The sequence below is a fragment of the Hakea prostrata genome, chromosome 3 (assembly GCF_041222555.1).
Source record: "Hakea prostrata isolate BN-2017 chromosome 3, UWA_Hpros_2, whole genome shotgun sequence".
NCBI classification, from domain to species: Eukaryota; Viridiplantae; Streptophyta; class Magnoliopsida; order Proteales; family Proteaceae; genus Hakea; species Hakea prostrata.
The window spans coordinates 20,743,798-20,764,868 of NC_142602.1; the positions used below are offsets into that span (position 1 = coordinate 20,743,798).

The 21,071-nt window shown below is 39.2% G+C and overlaps 1 protein-coding gene across 2 annotated transcripts in view; it reads right to left on the bottom strand.

The window, feature by feature from the left end:
• Window positions 1-5,484: 5,484 nt before the first annotated feature.
• Window positions 5,485-21,071, bottom strand: part of LOC149021503 (copper-transporting ATPase PAA2, chloroplastic) — a 41,855-nt gene continuing 26,268 nt past the window's right edge. The window contains exons 10-16 of one of the 2 annotated variants that reach the window (XM_089149734.1): window positions 11,243-11,309; window positions 10,066-10,145; window positions 9,450-9,904; window positions 8,167-8,341; window positions 7,114-7,245; window positions 6,315-6,465; window positions 5,485-6,043 (exon numbers count right to left, since the gene is read on the bottom strand). In XM_089149734.1, coding sequence (XP_089005860.1) covers window positions 5,946-6,043; window positions 6,315-6,465; window positions 7,114-7,245; window positions 8,167-8,341; window positions 9,450-9,904; window positions 10,066-10,145; window positions 11,243-11,309 — 1,158 coding nt within the window. In that variant the 3' untranslated portion in view covers window positions 5,485-5,945. The remainder of the gene's footprint in view (window positions 6,044-6,314; window positions 6,466-7,113; window positions 7,246-8,166; window positions 8,342-9,449; window positions 9,905-10,065; window positions 10,146-11,242; window positions 11,310-21,071) is intronic. The other variant, XM_089149733.1, reaches the window with a different exon arrangement.

The window sequence follows — 21,071 nt, forward strand, 5'->3', positions numbered from 1 at the left end:
AAGAGTTAGAAAAACTTCAAGCTTTGGATCATGCCCAATACTCATAGGAGAAGGTGCGAAGGGTGGTTTTAGAGTGTGTTGATCCAGTTGTGAATGAGGATTTGAATGAGTCTCTATGTTTTATACCTATTAAAGAGGAGGTGAGGGTGTCAAATTGTAGTCCAAATCATTTAAACCGAACCGCACCGGCCCTTTATAGTCCAAACCAGCCCAGACCGAACTTTAATGGGTTGTGTTTGGGCTGAGGGTGGCAGAGCTTGTACCAACCCGAACCCTAACCGCAACCCATTATAAACTATTTTACAACTCGTTTTATAGTTTTACATTAAATATTGTTTGAATCATTGTATTACCACTAGGTAGTTGGTATAGACTATAAAAAAAATCGAGTATGAATTCAAAGATCAAATAATCTTCTACTAGTTGTAAAGGACATTTAGAAAGATTAAGTATGAATGTCCAATTGAATGTACCAAGTTTATTTAAATTAAGTAAATATTTATCTAATCCAGAGGTATGTCTTTTCATATCAAGTTAAATTAAGTAATGTAGAATGACTTTTCATTTTTTAATGAGAATTGATCAATAACAATTTTGTTTTCTATAGAATTTTCGTTCTTGTTGCAAGATGCTCAACTATTTATTTTTGTTCTTTTTCTTGCATATCATAAATTGTTAGCCCAAACTATTAGTCAACCCGAGCATAGACCGTTAGCCTAAACCCTTAGTTAGCCCAAACTGAAACCGCACCAAACCGAAATCGGTCCAAAATCATTAATTTGCTAACGACCTTGTATGAGCTGGGTGTATTTGAGCTCAAAACAACTCCAAACCGCATCGTTGATATCCCTAGGAGGAAGTTAGAGAAGTGGTCTTCTCTATGAGACCCACAAAAGCTCCTGGCCCGAGTGGTTTTCCCCATTTGTTCTATTAGCAATATTGGGAAATAGTGCAAGATGATGTATACGATTGTGTGGTTGAATTCTTCAGGTTTGAGGTTATGACCCCATAGTTGAACAAAACTCTCATTTGTCATATTCCTAAGTGTCAGGTCCCAAAATCTATTGGCCAATTTAGATCTATTAATTTATGTGATGTGATATTCAAGACCATTACTAAAATATGGCAAAAATACTTGGCAATTGCACCTAATGAAATTATTGCCCCTACCGAGTCTACTTCTGTAGGAAAGCAAGTTTCTAACAATATCTCGATGGCCGATGAAGTATTTCATTATATGAAAAGGAAAAACAAGGGGAAGAAAGGATTTATAGCACTAAAGCAGGATATTATTTTTTATTTTACATTGTAAGGATGTAAAGTTTACTAATCTACAAAATCAGACCCTTTATTTACCCCAAATCCCTATTTCATTTTATGCTAAGATCCCCTCAACTTGGAATCTGGCTTATGAAAAACCAGAGCACTCCGGTTTAGAAAACGCACTGGAAATGAAAGAAAGCCCAGTTTAATGCATTCATCAATAAGTTACTACAATAGCGGACTCCATTAATCCCTCCTTTTTCCTTCTTTAACAAGTAAAAACTTTCAAAAACTCTCGAAAATTTCACAATAAACATAACTATTCCCGTCCAACAGAATAGCTTCTTGACAAATTAAATCTCAAAACTAGGCATAACTTAAGTGAAAAATCAATGATCAGTTCATTTAAGCTTTGGAATTGCATCCGAGTTTAAAGAAATTAGAGCCACAAAAGGAAATTGCCTGACAGAGTTTATGTCTGCTCCATAAAAATGAAAGGGGAAGGGAAAAATAAAATTAAAATTAAAGAAGCAAGAAAATGTGTTTAATAGAGATTTCGACAAGTGATGAATGCTATAAAGATGCAACCTTTGAAACCCCCAAAATCGACGCCATGACTTTTCTCTTCACGCCATTTATTTTCTCTGTGAATTGAAAACATCGCTGGACAGAAGAAACGACTGGGCTTTCTTCCATTTCTCGTGCGTTTTTCTAAACCGGAGTGGTCTAATTTTCCGGAAGTCGCCGGAATCTGAGTAGGCAAAATGAAATAGGAATTTGTCGGGTAAATAAGGGTCTGATTTTATAAATTTAGTAAACTTTAAACCATAAAATGTGAAGATAAAAAAATAATATTTACAAATAACCCTCCACCATTTGATTCTCAACTTCGTCGGCAGTAGCCAACAGCGGTTGCTGCGAATAAAAATCCATTGCGAAGGGGCTCAGGAGGTATTAAAAGAATAACAGGAACTATGGCGTTCTTCTGTTGGAATCTTTCGACAACAATAGATGACCTAATATTTAGGAAGACAAAGTGGACACCAGAGCAAGTTATTAGGAGGGCTTGCAGAGATCAAGGAGATTTCTTAAAAGTACATGCAAAGCCAAAAAAGACGTGGATGTTGATGGTAGAAAGGATGATCCTGAGATGGGTGAAGAATCCAGATCATCTCCCCGTCGGCGCTTCCTGACCACAAAAACCAATGAGTCTCACTGGTGAAATTATTATTATTTTTTTAACTTTTTTTTCCAAAATGTATTTTTCACCGTAGACCCCACTGATCTTTGTGGTCAAGAAGCATCGGGATCGCTGATCTGGACTCATGGGTGAAACTGAACACTGATGTTGCTCGAAGAAATGAATTGGGCTAGGAGGGCCCTATCTCTAGTGAGATGGTCTAGCCTTATTCCAATCCCTTTGGTCTTCTTGCCTTGGATCTAATGGTTGTTTCTTGCTCTTTTTCTCAATGAAGGGCTTTCTTCCCCAAAAAAATAAATAAATTGCAAGACAATGCCACTCTTACCAATGTTAGTAATTTTTGCTACATGATTGTCTCGATACCTTGACCTCGAGCTACATAAGTATGGTTAATCAAATTTTCTTTTAATGTTTTTGGGTACTGGTGCTTTTATAATACTTGAAATAAAATGCCATCCGTTAGAATCAAACGACTCGAATCCATGACCTGTCTTTTCTAAAAAGTATGAATCTTTACCACTCAACCAACCCTGCATTGGCATATGATTTATCAACTATTGTGCTAAGACTCACCCATTGATCATTGTTAACCGTAGATTTGTTATTTCCCAATCCCAAGAGGATAAGGCAATATTAATGCAATTCTAAGGTCCTAAAGAAGCAGATATTTTTTTTTTTGGTAAACAAAGAAGTAAATGTCATATCTTCACTTGAACCATTTTTTTTTCACCTGCATGAAGAGGTTACTTGTTCAACCAAAAAAAAAAAAAAAAAAAAAATGAAGAGGTTCCTTGTTCTTATCAATGGCCCCATATCTGCCAAATCACGTGGTAACTGGGTCTTACATGGACCCCAGGTTTGCCCATTAACCCATAAAAAGCAAGCGTGGGCCAGCTCCTTATCTGTTCTTTTATGGTAAATTGGGCCAGCTTTCCATTTTACAGAATGTCAGAATGAAGAAAGGTAAGTGATTGGTTCGGTTATGCGGTGCAAAACCGACCCGTTTCGGTGCTAATCTCCAATAAATCCAAATTTTGAATCAAGACTCAAACGCCGAAGGAGGGAAAACTGGAAAGCTATTCCCAGCCGTTACAGTATTACGCTCGCAACGGCCAGAAAAGTTCACTTCAGCAGATCAAATTAAACCCTCATAAGCCTATCCATTTTGAAGAATCTAGAGATTTCTTTCTTTGAAACCCAAAATGGCTTCTTCTTCCTCGAAGCTCAGAAACACTTGCTCCTTCCCAATTGTTCTGCTATTATGCCTCAATTTGGTTCTGTTCATCCTGGCATCAACATCTCTTGCTCCTATCTTACTTCTCAAAAATCCCCCAACTTCACTTGGCTGGGCACTGCTGCTGGTGTCTTGCATCTCCATTCTCTCTTCCCTAGTGGGCTTCTTCTCACAGCTAACCCATATGTGTTTCATAACACACATCTCACTGGTCCTTGCTTCTTCCATAAGCCAAATGCTCGGCATATCAGCCCTGTTTACTAGAGAGAAGTCGAGCATCCAATCGATCGAGTCATCAAGGGATCCTAAAGAAGCAATGCTCCTGATCAGGGTGGAATGTGGAGCTCTGATCGCCATGTTTATAATGCAGTTAAGCGTAATGGTAATAACTTGCGCAGTGCACTGCTGTTGGGCGGAGGAGAACAGAGGATTTGAAGCAGAAAGGGAGACAAAAACTAGGAAGAGAAGGAGAAATTCCAGAGTACAGGAAGGGGATTCCATGGCCAATGCTGCAGAGATTGGCGAGGTGAGAGCTAAGGACTTGGATGAGAAGACTAAGAATAAGAATGGGCAGTTGGTGAAAACCCAGATTGTAAACAAAGATTTTGAAGGGTAATGCCGTAATGGTCTTATTATGTTGTTCAATCATCAATGTATTCAGGCACTAGTCACTGCTAGTGAATAGTGATAGTGGCCATGGAAGAGTTGAAAACTTGCAGATCCAAATTACCCTTTTCGTGTTTATGAAATTAAAAGTAGTTTGGCATCATTTTGTGGTAGACCCAGACCCACCGACCCAGTAGTAGCCCGGGGACACGATCTGCGATTCATTTAATGAAAAATGGTCACCAAGCTCTGGTTACGAGGTGTTCTGAAACTGACACGGCGGCCTGCTGGCGCCCCTATGAACAACTTGTATGAACACTGCACTGCTTACAGAGTTACAGGACCTTAAACGCGCTGCTCCAATGAATATTCAATGCTGCTGATTATATACGGAGGTCCTTCTCACGTCAAATCAGTGCATCTGTGATTTATCATTTATCATTTTGATGTATGTATCGGTATTGACGATGCATCTAATACTGATACGAATCAAGTCTATCATTAAATTATTAGTCAAGAAAACGACCGTTATCTGATTTTTCCCCCCCCCCCCCTTTTCCTTCTATAAAAAGGTGCACGGTGCACCTGGTACAGGGATACAGATAATACTTTTTGGGTATAGATGGGTAAGAGAGGTCAGTACTCTGGGACCCACTAAGAGATTGGTTATAAAGAAAGAGGTGTGAAAAAAATTACAGACCTCTAGGCAAGCTAAAATGATAGACACCTACTCGGCAAGCTAAAGGATAGACTGATGCCTTAAAAGAAAACAGTAAAATTCCCAAATGAAGAATCGACCAATTTAAAAATGCTAGATTGAATTGACTTCTAATTCTTTACCTGGACATGTAGAGGTAATTCTTTACCTGGAGATGTAGAGGTTCTTCTCAGACTTTTCTATCATACATGATACATCAGAGCATTTACCTCTAATTTTCAAAATTCAGCTAGAGAGGCGTTCTAACATATGGTAGAGAGGCGTGAAGGGAGTACAGACCTCCCTCTACCATGATAGGTAGAAAATCTCAACTCGGCACAAGCAAGCATGTTCGATTGCCAAGGGCAGTTTTTTTTTTTTTTTTTTGTTTTCTGGGTAAAGTTGCCAAGGGCAGATTGAAGCTTTAGATTTATTCCCTTCATTTGTTAGTTCTGATGAAAAATATCTAAATATTGAAAACTAAATAGTAATATTTCTCATTTTAACGCATAGGAGGATGAAATGACAAAAATACAAGGACCAGACAAGGTCAATTGCTCTACAGGGTTGAGCATAACTCAGAGGTTTTTAAATCATAAAAACAGTGCGTGATTAAGATGGGCATGCAAGGCTAAACTAAAAGGTGCAGTACTTAGCCTAGGGTTTACAAAAACTTAAGCAGTAACTTCTTCTTTTTCCCCATTTATCTACGTCACTAGTGTCTTTAGCAAATTAGGTACCCAAGGGCCAAGTCTCAATTTTGAAGGCCATAGGCGCATATGATATTCAACAATAAAATACTTGGCCGCGTTTGGATTGTTTGGCTGACACAAGCAGAGTTTTATCACATTTTGGTATGCTAGGGGAGAAAATATTTTCTGGATGGCACAAGTGGACAACTGCATTGATCAAAAGAAAATCATCTATAAATCCAGCTTCAGCTATCAGCAGTTCTGGATCTCTCGCTTTGTAGCAGGTCTATGGAGCTGCAGAAGTAGAGAATTGGTGACAACAAATATGGAGCTTAAAGCCATCAGCCCACCTGGTGAAGCAAGTGTAAATATGAGTTAATTTTCTTGTTCGTTACACTGTTTGCATAAAACAATTACATCTTCTTCATATTTGGAGAAGGCTGGGGAGCAGTCAAAGAAATTGTCAGGGCAGATGATCCTATTAAGTCAAACTTTATTAAAAAGATCTGAATTGCAGAGACCACATATTGGTCCAGTCGATTGCAGAAGATATGATAAAGCACATGAACAGACCCAGGTCTTAAAATTACCTGAAATATCTAATAATGTAATTTGCCTCACCTGAAAGTGAAGGTGTCATAGCGAAATCAAATTGTGGAAGTAATACCCCAGCAGCAATTGGGATTGCGACAACATTATATGCTACTGCCCATGACAAATTCTGACGGACCTTTGACATTGTTGCCTGTGCAAGGTCAAGTGCATCTACTACCTAGAAATCCCACAAAGTTGAGCAGTTAAATGAAGATCCATGGAGGAATATTAATTGCATTTTCAATAGAAACTCTTTTGCTTGAAACATCATTAGAAGTTGCAACTTATGGAAACCAAACAAGTGATGCACACTATGCTTCAACAAGGATGTGATCTTATGATGTGTCAGAAAAAGGGTCAGCTTGTGAGTGAAGAAACCACATGTAGTCCAAGAACGACATTCCCTCATCAGCAATTTGAACAAGGTAAAACTCTTGCCAAAATTTGGTATCAGTAATTGTCGTGCCGACTTACAGTGTACAAAAGTAACAAAACATCCTTGGTTAACATTAGTAACAGTAAGTTGCAACCTTTCAAGCCAAAAGTTGAGATTCAAAGACACGCTACAAGTATTTAGAAGTTCCAAATCCTAGACAAGGCCTCACATCTACATAGAACAAAAAACTCAACAGACTTCCACTAACTCACTACATCTTTTTTTCATCATATCCAACAGAACTAGATTGAAAACTGGTGACATATTGTCAATGCAAACTTCTTGTAACAGACTCACAGTTACATACGTCTGAAAGCAGCAAACGCATAAACTAGAGGTCTGTGTATAAAGAAGAGCATTACAGAACCTGGTTCAAACAAAGTGGCATACCTGTGAAAGTGCGTTGCCGAGAAGAATAACAGATGCTGCATCAGAGGCAGCATTTTCTTTCGCTTCAACTTGCAAAGCTATCCCAACATCAGCAAGGGCCAAAGAAGGTGCATCATTTATGCCATCTCCCACCTTCAAAGGAGATACATATATGTCAGATACTCATTCCAGTAAGTGTAAGGAATACTATGATCTGCATTTTGCTTGCTTCTGGGAATGAAGCATCTTAATAAACCTTCAACTCTAAGAAGCACTTCAGGGTATGAAATATTGGTCACCAATTTGATATGGCCCGCACAGGAGAAAAACATACTTATTAGCAGACTTATTTCCATGATTGGTGTGGGTAAAGAGCAACATGAAAGATGTACAAATGCACATGCACTCCAGACATAAATTTATCAGAAACTCAAACCATTTGTCCCTTCTCCAGGGTCATGCCAATGGTCCAAAATCAGAGAATAAGTGAAAAGGACAAAATTTCCATACGAAGAAAAAGAAAAAAAAAAGCAGAGTTGCTCTCCTAAGGTATCCCAAATAGTAGAGAGAATTTCTAAGCCCTTTGTAGAAACCAGCATTAAAAGATTAAATCTAAAAACCATCTTAAAAAGAAAATAAAAAATCAAGCTTGCCAAATCAAACATGAAAAATTTACGTAAAATTTGTCAGGTAGAAAATTGCATTTCACTAATTATTTATTTTTTCTTTTGTGAGGGGGGGGGGGGAGGTGAAAAATCAAGCTGACTAATCTTTTCCTCTTCTACCCCTAAATGCACTTGGAAGCAGCAAGCGAAAAGGATAAGTGGAGGTTCATAGCATAAAATAGAATATGCTAGCTCACTAGAAAACAATAATACACTAAGCTGTCCATTTTTCAAGTTTACTAAGTGAGAAGAAACTTTCCTCTTGCACTTATCTAAGAATAAGATTTTACCAAGAAATTTCTTCTTTTTACTTTGTAATGTTCCTTTTGGGTTGGAGAGTGTTGAAAACTATAACAAAGGGTGTCAAATTTAGCTGGACAACTGATGCTTCCATCAGAATATTGTTTACCATAGCAACACGATGTCCCTTAGCTTGAAGAGCTGATATGGCTCCAGATTTCTGCTGTGGAGTTAAAGAAGAACTTCTACTTTCACTTCCAATTCCAATGGCGTTAGCTACCATTGCCACTGCCTCTTCCCTGTCGCCTGAAAGGAGCACTGTCTTGATACCCCTTTGCCGGAGGCTGAGATTAGAATAGCAATGTAAGAAAATAAAGCTGAATTACAATATTCCATAATTCCATTACAAAAGACAATGAGATGGAAATGGTCAGAGTGCACTGCTCCCTAAGAGGATTTAAAACTAGAGAAGATAAAATAATCACAAATTCATGGTATTAATGTTTTTCCTACTCACACCAACTGACTGCATCCAACTAAGATACAGAAAGCAGACACATACACTGGGTAAATCTCAACGGTAGTTAGTAACTTTAAGAAGCATGGACAAAAGGAGAGAAAGATTCAAAGGAAACTTATTGACACTCAAAATGTTTAGAATATTATTAGAGAATTTTTATGAACAAAGACCAGAACACTAAGAAATCAATGCTCTCGATATATTTAGCCATAACTCTCCCGTATCAATTGAGAGGTAACTCAATAAGAAAAAAGGGTGAACTTGATGTTGAAGGCTTCCGCATAAGCAAAGTCGGGGGGCGGGGGCATTTCTCCTACGCAACCTTATCCCAGCAATTTTTGCTGAGAGGCCATTTTGATACCTTGACCTCAGGCTACAACTGTTCTCCACCCACCATTGTGCCAAGGCTGGTGCTCCTAGGGGTAGCTCAATAAGCTTCGAAATAGCGTCGAACATCATATAACTGAATGACTTTTAACATCTGGAAATCAGTCTAAGAGTAAACCAACCTCCCAAACCCAAAACTAAGTCTGCCAAATGAAAAGTAATGAGAGAATAAATTGGCTAGATTTGAATAGAACCATCAAGCACAAAATAAAGAAATTTGACCTTCCTCCCCTAAAATTTAAGAGTTTGTGATACCCAAGCCTCCAATATCCCAGAACTTTGTGATCCTTTTCAGAAGATCCCACTGGGTAAGGAAGCTTCCATGGGAATCATTATGTTCCCTGTTCTGCATCAAGATATCAGGTTGACAGTGGAACGAAGCCCCAGCTTTTCTTGCAGCTTGAATAAACACCTTTATGCCCTTATCAGATATTAATGTTGATGCGGAACCCAAATATCCAGATTTACTTGCAGCTCAAATAAACACTTTCCAGACCCTTACCTTGAGTTGGAACAGAATACTGTTTATGGGTAGACAAAAGTACCTTAATATGGTTGATCTAGCATCATCACGTAAACTATCGGAGATGGCAATTGCTCCAATCACGCCTTCTCCCTCACGTCCAACATAAACAACTGTTTTTGAATGGTTTGCTGATGATACCTCGTTCGATGCTAGGTGCTTCACATTGTCCTCCAGAACCACTAAATCAGATAGGGCTGTTTTTTTCTGGAAACGTTCATGAACCCATTTGATCGCACCGACTGCAACCAAGGATCCATCCACTTCTGCCAAGGATCCAAAACCTGGTTCTGTTAATTGTCCTCTTGTGCTTGGGATTTTAAAAGCCAGTGATTCTGCTTTATTGACAATAGCCTTAGCAATTGGATGTGATGCTGTTTTCTCCACTGCAGCAGCAATCTGAAGAATCTCATCTTCATTGTCAATCAATGATGAGACAGCAGAAACAGTAGGCTTTCCTTCTGTGAGTGTTCCTGTCTGGAGGTTGCAAACATCGAATCAACTGAATTAGGATGCTTGATAAGATAGCAAAAAGATGTTGCAACATGTCAACACCTTTTTGTATGATTCAGATTGGCATATCATGAGGAAACCGTATCTTATCTAGTCCAATGAAATCTATGCCACAAAATACATACTTTATCTAATGCAATTAGATCTATGCCAGCCAACCGTTCCAGTACATCCCCTCCTCTTATAAGAAGCCCTTGTTTAGCCCCTGTTTATGCATCCACATTGAAGAAAGGAAAAGATTAGAGACTCCAGTGGATATAACACGTATAAGATGTCGACTAAAATCAACAAAAATTCAGTGCCCAGTTGGATGGAGCCGAAACATAGTTCCCACTGTTTTAAAATTTCTCCTCATTGCACTTCGAGATTTTCCCCATGCAGATGCCATTTGCATCAACAGAAAACAACCCCAAGAAAGTAATTTAAGCAGAAAGAGTTTCTGTTGGCAAAGCCAAGGCGTCAAAACAGCCTCTCAGCAAAAATTGCTGGGGTAAGGCTGCAAAGGAAAGTTGCTGCTGGACTCTGCATGTGTGGAAGCCTTTGGCACCAGGTTCTAATTTCTGTTGGTGACTAAATGCTCCAAAATGACCCAATCAGAACAGATTGAATGAGTTCAAAATCTAGTCCATATGATCATGTAGCACACATACTGATGGCATGGAAACAAGTTGGTATGAGATAGAGCATCTCAAGTCTTGCACAGATATAATTAAGCCATCATGAAGGGTGGAAATTTCAATATCCAACTGTTGGAATACTATCATTGAGGATGACTTTACCAGTGGTGACCAGGTGGATTCAGGCTTTCTTTTATGGTCATCGGAGATAATTACATCTTATTAGGAAAGCCAGCTCAAGGAGACTTACCTCTTTCCTGGGAATGAGATTTACCAGCCTTTGGCTAATGAATTGGTTAGTGTTGGGGTTGCAGGAACTCGCCGGAAATGGGGTTGTATCCAATCGTCTAATCTTTTCTAAGGGTTCCTTTGGTTTCAGCCTTCTGTTTATGTTGTTGCATACTATGCCCTTTACCCTCCTTCCATCTTAGAAACAATATCATTTAGTTAACAATTCAAACGCTGTGTCAAGGATAGCTAGAAATATAATTTCAAAATAACATGCAGAGAGAAAGAGCAGCATAATGCTGTATCAAAAAGCTGGGACAGAGTGCCTTCTCCAATGGTTGTATGTCCTAGTAAATTGTATACATGTACATAAACCAAATCAAAATGAATACTATATTAACATTTCATGTCCTTGCACATAAAAACAAATGAAAGTGAATAGGGCTAGAAACACTACCAAGAGATGTGCCTACGAGGATAGCTGTGGGTGTTGCAAGGCCAAGGGCACAGGGGCAGGAAACTACCTGGAATAAAAAAGTTTCAAACCCCAATTAGAAGCCAAGATTATAAACTTTGATTTCAGGAAGTTTTCTTAACACTACTAGAAAAAAAAAAATTTTGGACGAATAAATAATTAGATTAAAACAACAATGCCAGCAATACAAAGGGAGAGAAGGGGGGGGGGAGCCAAAGCCTTTCAAGAGGAAGGCCTAAAGGGGAGGTGAGACTCCAGGAGCTAACAATCAGCCTATTCCTGGGGTAGTCAGTCACCGAGGGATGGGGAAAAGAGAGAAGTCTAGATGAGACCTCAAAACAAATGGCCTTTCAAATCATGTCAAGGGATCAAGATTTGGAGGTCCACGCCTAAGATTTCGCTCCCACCACAAATGGTGGATAATCGCACCAAACACAAGCTTGCCTACTTGGTCACAAAGGGAAGAGCCAGAGAAGACTCTCAAGCACCAGGCCCAGTCTCGAGCAAAACCATAAGAGTGCCTCAACCTAGGACAAATGGAAGCAAGGTCTTTCTCCCAGAGTGCAATATCCGCACCCCAAAATTTTGAGGAAATATCCAAAGAGCAAGCATAACAAAATGTCATGATATTATGATGTACAAACATATGCTTTAGCATACAATGCCTAGGTCCGTGAAGGTTAAGCACTACTCCGGTCACGGTGTAATATCCTTCCAATACCCCCACAGGGTTTAAACATATTCACATAATCACAGGAATACCACCGGACTGTTGGGTTACTCACATTTCGCCCTAGACAATCGCATGAGGCCCACGGGCTACTCACATTTCACCCACATCCCATTGGTTGACCAACACCTAATCCCCTGTTGGCAAGGGAAGTAGCACTCAGATATGCACTCTAGCCATGCAATCTATTATGATGATTATGCGGGGTCCGAAATATGCTCCGTGTCCCATATCACAGTCATACAGTTGGCCTCGTATGCAATATAGATTTAGAACGAAATGCTTTCCACTATAATTAAGTCATTTCATACCCATCATAGTAATGAGTGTGGGAATACCGAGTGTACAGTCCAATAGTGTAATACTCATCATACACTTCTACCGGGAAGTACGATCACACATTCAAGGTATTTCTCACATAATCACCAGAGGGTACGTATGCATCCATAATCATATACACATGCATTGCAATTATATAAATATCATGCTATGCCATGCATGTCCTAATTACATCAATTCTACACATAATATATGCATGCTTGTATGACCAATAAAATAATATAAAGATCCATGATGCATGAGAGTCCTAAGTTCCCACTCACCAATTACTTGTCGGTTCTGCGTAAGCCTCCTTAAAATTCACCTTGAGCTAGCTTGTATGCGCGTCTCCTCTTTCCTCTAGGCCTTTAATGGTCGTTCCTCCTCTCCTCACGTTCTCTTTATCTCTCTTATGCTCTCTGTTTTCTTTTCTCTCTCCTCCTCTCCTTTGTTCTCTGTTCTCTCAATTCACCTCACGCAATACCATTTTTCACTTTATTTTCCCTTCATTACTTCATCCAAGTTATCTAGGTAAAGTGGTAAGATGAAGACACCACTTAACTTATGTGTCACTTTCTCTTTCTTTAATAAATATCGCATGCATCCATTAGATATACCCTTAGCTGAGTTTGCTTACAACAATAGCTATCAGAGTACTATTGGTATGGCACCATTTGAAGCTCTATATGGAAGGAAATGTAGAACACCGTTATGCTGGGATGAGGTAGGTGAAAGAAGAATACTTGGACCAGAACTTATACGTGAAACCTGTGAGAAAGTAGATTTGATTCGAGAAAGAATTAAGACTGCCCAGTCTAGACAAAAAAGTTATGTTGACAATCGGAGGAAAGAATTGGAATTCGAAGAAGGAGATAAAGTATTCCTCAAGATTTCGCCGATCAAAGGAGTAATGAGATTTGGGAAGAAGGGTAAGCTGAGTCCAAGATATGTTGGACCATATGAAATACTCGCCAGAGTTGGATCGGTGGCTTACAAGTTAGCTTTACCTCCTTCCTTGGCATCAATTCATGATACTTTCCACGTGTCAATGCTTCGGAAATATGTCTTCGACCCAAAACATGTTTTGACACAAGAAGTACCGGAACTTGCCGCTGACTTAACCTATCTTGAGAGATCAACTCGAATATTAGCTCGGAAGATCCAAAAACTCCGGAACCGTACAATTTCCTATGTAAAAGTGCAATGGAATAACCATATTGACGCATAAGCTTCTTGGGAAAAAGAAGAAGAGATCAAAGAAAGATATCCAAACCTTTTCGAGTTATCAGGTACTTCAAATTTCAAGGACGAAATTTCTTTTAAGAGGGGGAGAAATGTAAAATCCGCACCCCAAAATTCTGATCTAATTCGAATTTTATTTTTATCCAAAGAACCAACTCGGATCGGTGAACCCGGAGTCGACACCATCAAACCGGCAAGCGAACCACTGGAGACCCTTAGAGAATGTCATTCCAAAGAGGTACGATTTAATTATTCGAGAATTCATTTATTTCCTCATGACCGATACATAGTAATGCTCATAGATCTCATATCCGGTGGAATTAGACTGAATTGAAAATAAGGAAATGATCAGCATGATTTTTTGAACCTGGAGGTATTAATATTAGCACCTCGAGTGGGCCCCAGCGTAAGATAATAGAGCGGGCCCACGAGCCCATGCTGAAACCCGCTATTGAATTAAATATGAGTACGTATAAGTAATATAATATATATTAGATATATTACTTATATAGAATGTATTATATATATATAGACGATATGTTAGTATATATATGATATATATTATTTTCAATACGTGAGAGATGGGGATTGGGGTGAGTGGAGGAGGGAAAGAGGGAGGAGGTGACACCTCCCACTTTCCCACTCACTTGCGTGGCTTTAAGAGAGGTAAGAGAGAAGATGAGGTGGAGGAAGAGGAAGAGCTGCCAAAAAACTTAGGAAGGAGAGAGAGTTAAGAAAAGGGGTTTTGCATGGTTTAAGAGGAAGAAGAAAGAGAAATAGGAGGAGGTGGCAATTATATATATATACACCATCATAAGTGCGTCTGTGACATAGCGCGTATGCGAGAGCCACACACGGGAGGGAGTGAACGAATCGTTTAGTCTCCTCACTGTAGACATTGTGATTTTTTTTTTTACCACAGTGTGTGTGAAAATTCCTTCGGTGATTAACAGAAGTGGGTTCTGCCTGAAGGATGTGAGGGTCAAGTGACCAGATGGACTATGTGGTGACACTTTTAAATTATCAAGTCATAAAAACTTAAAATCCTCATATTTGATTTAAACTTCTGTTACTCAAAATCCTTCGGTGGCACCATCACATGCCTTTTAGATTCTAATTTAAGAACTTTACAGAATCAAGATGCCCAACCACTACCCACTCTGCCCTTACGCACAAAGCAAGCGGGACTTACTTGCAGGACTTTAGGACCGGCACATCAGATATCTGTATTGTTCAAAAATCAGCCAGTACTCAAGCCTTATAGGAGGAAATTTATGCCCAGATTTATCCTTATAACAGAAATTAGAACTTCATCTTTAGCTTTAAAAGGTTAAAACTTGATAAAAACAGAGATCAGCGGAAATAAATACAAGAAAAGGAATTTACAGATGCAACTATTGCTATTGATGTATGAAGTGCAAAAATTCGTAGAGGGGCCTAAGAGAGATGATAGAAGCACGACTGTAGGCTTTCATCCTCTACTAAATTAAAGAATAAAATAAAAAGAAACAGGAACAGGCCAAGAAACTACATCTCAATTACTCAGGGTTCCCGAAAACTGTAAATAAACTAAGTAGGAAAAGAAGTACTAACCATTGTTAAGAAGATTGTTCACTATATCATAAGCAAAGGTATTACAAAGGCAGAGGTGGAGGTTCCTCGCTAACCATTACAGAAGATAAAAACTAAAACTTCACTCTTATAAAAGGTTACAGAAGGTTCATTCTTTCGTCTTTTCTCTCTTGATTTTCTTTTTCTCTCTCTGGATTCTTCTCTCTCTTCTCTTCTTCTCAAGACGTTAGATCTTTCTCTCAAGACTTCCTCTTTCTTTTTCGTCTTGTTAACATCCTTTTATAGATAAAAGAGAATCTTTCTTCATAAGAGACAAAGAGTCACCTTTTTTTTTCTTATTCAAAGACTATACGTAACTTTTTCCTTATTCAAAACTATACATAAGAGACAAACAAAATATCTTTTGACTATTCAAAAGACTTTTACTGTTCTTTCAGTACTTAAGTGGCTGGGCTTCTTCTAGCATTACTGTTCATGGACCATTTTGTCCTTCTTTTTGAGAAAATCACAATATGTCCTGCGACTATTCATCTTGTCAATAATTGTGCTGACGCAGGGAGAATTGTCGCTGTAATATTCTGTTGTAGTAGTATTCTTCTAGAGTCTCCTCGAGGCATTCCATGTGAATAGTGAATTCACTGTTTTCCTCATTGATTTGACTCAGTGTGTTAACCCGCTATTATCAGTAGGGTTTTTACTATCCAACAAAGTTTACCAAATATTTTTCATAGTTGGTACTACCATGGAGTCTATTCTTTCCCAACTCACGGGGTTACAGACAGAAATGTGGTTTTACATGGTCATCTGATGAACCATGTGGTCCTTTATAGATTGAGCCAAAATCTTAGTGGTTTTGCTAAGGTCCACTAAAACCATGCCTTAGTTTTACGTCATATGGCTGTGAGAGAATCACCCCTTTGTTCACTTTACATTGTGAGTTGAAGAAGAAGCCTTTCCGTTTCTTCGACGAACTAATTCAAAATCAATCTCTTCTGATTGACTCAGTGGGTTCATTGTTCTTTCAAGCATCACCTGTGGGTTTATGGGCCCATGATGGCTTCCGCTAAACTGTGCAATTGTTGTTGAAGAATTTCACTGAGCTGTGCAAACTGTTGTTGTTGGAGCTTTTGAACATCTCCCAATATTTCATTCTTGAATTCTGTCATAGATGTGTTTGCAACTTGAGCTGCTTCTTGTGTAGACAGAATATTATTGTTGCTCTGTATTCCAAATGATGGAGCAACTTGTGCTTTGAGAAATTGTATTTCAGCCACTAAGCTTTTGTTTTGTGCCTCCAATCGTTGATTGGCTCTGTCTTTGGCTGAATTCTCCATTTGTAAATTGTTGATCCTTAATGTGCAACTAGCTATTTGATCTAACAATTGGAATCCAGAGTTTTACTTTCGAACGGCATTCTAAATGGAATATAAACCATAAAACAAAAGCTTATTGGCTTTTACACATTAAGGATCAACAATTTACAAATGGAGAATTCAGCCAAAGACAGAGCCAATCAACAATTGGAGGCACAAAACAAAAGCTTAGTGGCTGAAATACAATTTCTCAAAGCACAAGTTGCTCCATCATTTGGAATACAGAGCAACAATAATATTCTGTCTACACAAGAAGCAGCTCAAGTTGCAAACACATCTATGACAGAATTCAAGAATGAAATATTGGGAGATGTTCAAAAGCTCCAACAACAACAGGTTTGCACAGTTCAGTGAAATTCTTCAACAACAATTGCACAGTTTAGCGGAAGTCATCATGGGCCCATAAACCCACAGGTGATGCTTGAAAGAACAATGAACCCACTGAGTCAATCAGAAGAGATTGATTTTGAATTAGTTCGTCGAAGAAACGGAAAGGCTTCTTCTTCAACTCACAATGTAAAGTGAACAAAGGGGTGATTCCCTCACCACCGTCTCACAGCCATATGACGTAAAACTAAAGCATGGTTTTAGTGGACCTTAGCAAAACCACGATTTTGGCCCAATCTATAAAGGACCACATGGTTCATCAGATGACCATGTAAAACCACATTTCTGTCTGTAACCCCGTGAGTTGGGAAAGAATAGACTCCATGGTAGTACCAACCATGAAAAATATTTGGTAAACTTTGTTGGATAGTAAAAACCAACCCAGTAAAAACCTTGCTGGATAATATCGGATTAACACACTGAGTCAAATCAATGAGGAAAACAGTGAATTCACTATTCACATGGAATGCCTCGAGGAGACTCTAGAAGAATACTACTACAATAGAATATTCCAGCATAATTCTCCCTTGCGTCAGCACAATTATTGACAAGATGAACAGTCGCAGGACATATTGGGATTTTCTCAAAAAGAAGAAGGACAAAATGGTCCGAATAGTAAAACAGAAAAAGTCCAAACATGAACAGTAATGCTAGAAGAAGCCTCGCCACTTAAGTACTGAAGGAACAGTAAAAGTCTTTTGAATAGTCAAAAGATATTTTGTTTGTCTCTTATGTATAGTTTTGAATAAGGAAAAAGTTACGTATAATCTTTGAATAAGAAAAAAAAGGTGACTCTTTGTCTTTTATAAAGAAAGATTCTCTTTTATCTATAAAAGCATGTTAACAAGACGAAAAAGGAGGAGGAAGTCTTGAGAGAAAGATCTTACGTCTTGAGAAGAAGAGAAGAGGGAGAAGAATCCTAAGAGAAGAATCCTAGAATCCAGAGAGAGAAAAAGAAAGATCAAGAGAGAAAAGACAAAAGAATAAACCTTTTGTAACCTTCTATAAGAGTGAAGTTTTAGTTTTTATCTTCTGTAATGGTTAGCGAGGAACCTCCACCTCTGCCTTTGTAATACCTTTGCTTATGATATAGTGAACAATCTTCTTGACAATGGTTAGTACTTTTTTTCCTACTTAGTTTATTTACAGTTTTCGGGAACCCGAAAGGGAACCCTGAGTAATTGAGATGTAGTTTCTTGTCCTGATTCTGTTTCTTTTTATTTTATTCTTTAATTTAGTAGAGGAAGGATTTGAGGATGAAAGCCTACAGTCGTGCTTCTATCATCTCTCTTAGGCCCTTTTACGAATTTTTGCACTTCATGCATCAATATCAATAGTTGCATCTGTAAATTCCTTTTCTTGTATTTATTTCCGCTAATCTCTGTTTTTATCAAGTTTTAACCTTTTAAAGCTAAAGATGAAGTTCTAATTTCTGTTATAAGGATAAATCTGGGCATAAATTTCCTCCTATAAGGCTTGAGTACTGGCTGATTTTTGAACAATACAGATATCTGATGTGCCGGTCCTAAAGTCCTGCAAGTAAGTCCCGCTTGCTTTGTGCGTAAGGGCAGCGTGGGTAGTGGTTGGGCATCTTGATTCTGTAAAGTTCTTAAATTAGAATCTAAAAGGCATGTGATGGTGCCACCGAAGGATTTTGAGTAACAAAAGTTTAAATCAAATCTGAGGATTTTAAGTTTTTATGACTTGATAATTTAAAAGTGTCACCACATAGTCCATCTGGTCACTTGACCCTCACATCCTTCAGGCAGAACCCAGTTCTGTTAATCACCGAAGGAATTTTCACACACACACTGTGGTAAAAAAAAAAATCACGATGTCTACGGTGAGGAGACTAAACGATTCGTTCACTCCCGCCCGTGTGTGGCTCTCGCATACGCGCTATGTCACCCACGCACTATATATATATCCTGATTTGTATTTAATTAAGGTGGAAAAGCAACCCAGAGAAAGGCTTTATGAATAACGTGGAAGGCCACTGATGTCTAATGCATGCATGCGATATTTATTAAAGAAAGAGAAAGTGACACATAAGTTAAGTGGTGTCTTCATCTTACCACTTTACCTAGATAACTTGGATGAAGTAATGAAGGGGAAATAAAGTGAAAAATGGTATTGCGTGAGGTGAATTGAGAAAACAGAGAACAAAGGAGAGGAGGAGAGAGAGAAGAAAACAGAGAGCATAAGAGAGATAAAGAGAACGTGAGGAGAGGAGGAACGGCCATTAAAGGCCTAGAGGAAAGAGGAGACGCGCATACAAGCTAGCTCAAGGTGAATTTTAAAGAGGCTTACGCAGAACCGACAAGTAATTGGCGAGTGGGAACTTAGGACTCTCATGCATCATGGATCTTTATATTATTTTATTGGTCATACAAGCATGCATATATTATGTGTAGAATTGATGTAATTAGGACATGCATGGCATAGCATGATATTTATATAATTGCAATGCATGTGTATATGATTATCGATGCATACGTACCCTCTGGGGATGATGTGAGAAATACCTTGAATGTGTGATCGTACTTCCCGGTAGAAGTGTATGATGAGTATTACACTATTGGACTGTACACTCGGTATTCCCACACTCATTACTATGATGGGTATGAAATGACTTAATTATAGTGGAAAGCATTTCGTTCTAATTCTATATTGTATACGAGGCCAGCTGTATGACTGTGGTATGGGACACAGAACATATTTTGGACCCCGCATAATCATCATAGTAGATTGCATGGCTAGAGTGCATGGCTAGAGTGCATATCTGAGTGCTACTTCCCTTGCCAATAGGGGATTAGGTGTTGGTCAACCAATGGGATGTGGGTGAAATGTGAGTAGCCCGTGGGCCTCATGCGGTTGTCTAGGGTGAAATGTGAGTAACCCAACGGTCCGGTGGTATTCCTGTGATTATGTGAATATGTTTAAATCCTGTGGGGGTATTGGAAGGATATTACACTGCGACCGGAATAGTGCTTAACCTTCACGGACCTAGGCATTGTATGCTAGAGCATATGTTTGTACATCATAATATCATGACATATTGTTATGCTTGCTCTTCAGATATTTCCCTCCACTGGGCTCTATGAGCTCACTTTTGTATGTACACATGTTTTATAGATTCAGCATTATCTGAGGATGCCGATCGTTCCACTCCCGACTTCACACTTGAGGCATATTCGGCGTGTGTTCCCAATTACGGGGATTGGTGGACCCCCACTACTTCTAATCATGGAGATGATTGTGCGTGTGACGTATGTGCCTACTCCCGACCCACATAGATTGAGTGGGATTGCCAGTCACTTAATAGATTTCGGCACAGTGGACGTCAACGTGGGGTATGAGTTACGACTTGTACGGGCGTGATAGGAACCCTATGGTTGGAAGAATGTTATTTCCTGTTGTAGTTTGTATGTCACTTGTTGGGGGCGGCATCAGGTATTTCTTTTTGGTGTGCTTCACCCTAGCCTTGGAGGGTATGTACATATGTACCAGTGACTTTTGATGGAAAAGAAATGACATGTTTTTCTCCCTTTTGTCCCCATGTAATTGTGTTTAATCCAGTTACTTTGTTATGATTGATTCTTGTGACAAATGGGTGTATACTGCAACCTGATTCTGGGTTGGTTCGAGAACAGACCGGTAAGTGTTCGCACTGTTGCATCTTTGGTTTGATGAAATCGGGGTGTGGCACAGAGAGAGCGGGAGAAGGGGGCATAAGAAGAAAAGGTGCTCAAGGTCCTCACTGCAGTTCTAACAAAGGGTACAATTAGGGTTAACCGGGATATGGCGGCTAATGAAGAATGCTTGGATGGGAAGGGCTAGGTTAAGGGCTCTCTAGAGAGTGAGGGAGCGATGGGGGATGTGGCTTTTGAACCAAACCAAGGGGCCCAGGGGACAGGGTTAGAGGGGTGTCTGATAAGGTTCCAAGCAGAGGAGGTAGAGAAAAGCTTAGTGGGGGAGGGCAGCTAGATAGCTATGTCACTTGGAGAGGTGCCAGCTGCAAGAGGGGGTAGAGAGTTCCACACTTGTGTGAGACTTGGGGGGGGGGGAGGACCAGGAACCATTAGAGATGAAAGTGGAGAGAGTAGTGAGCCTGGGGATCTGGGTATCATAGACAAAGTGGGGCCCAAAGAGGTTAAAGAGAATGCCCAACAAATGCAAAGGGTCTAGC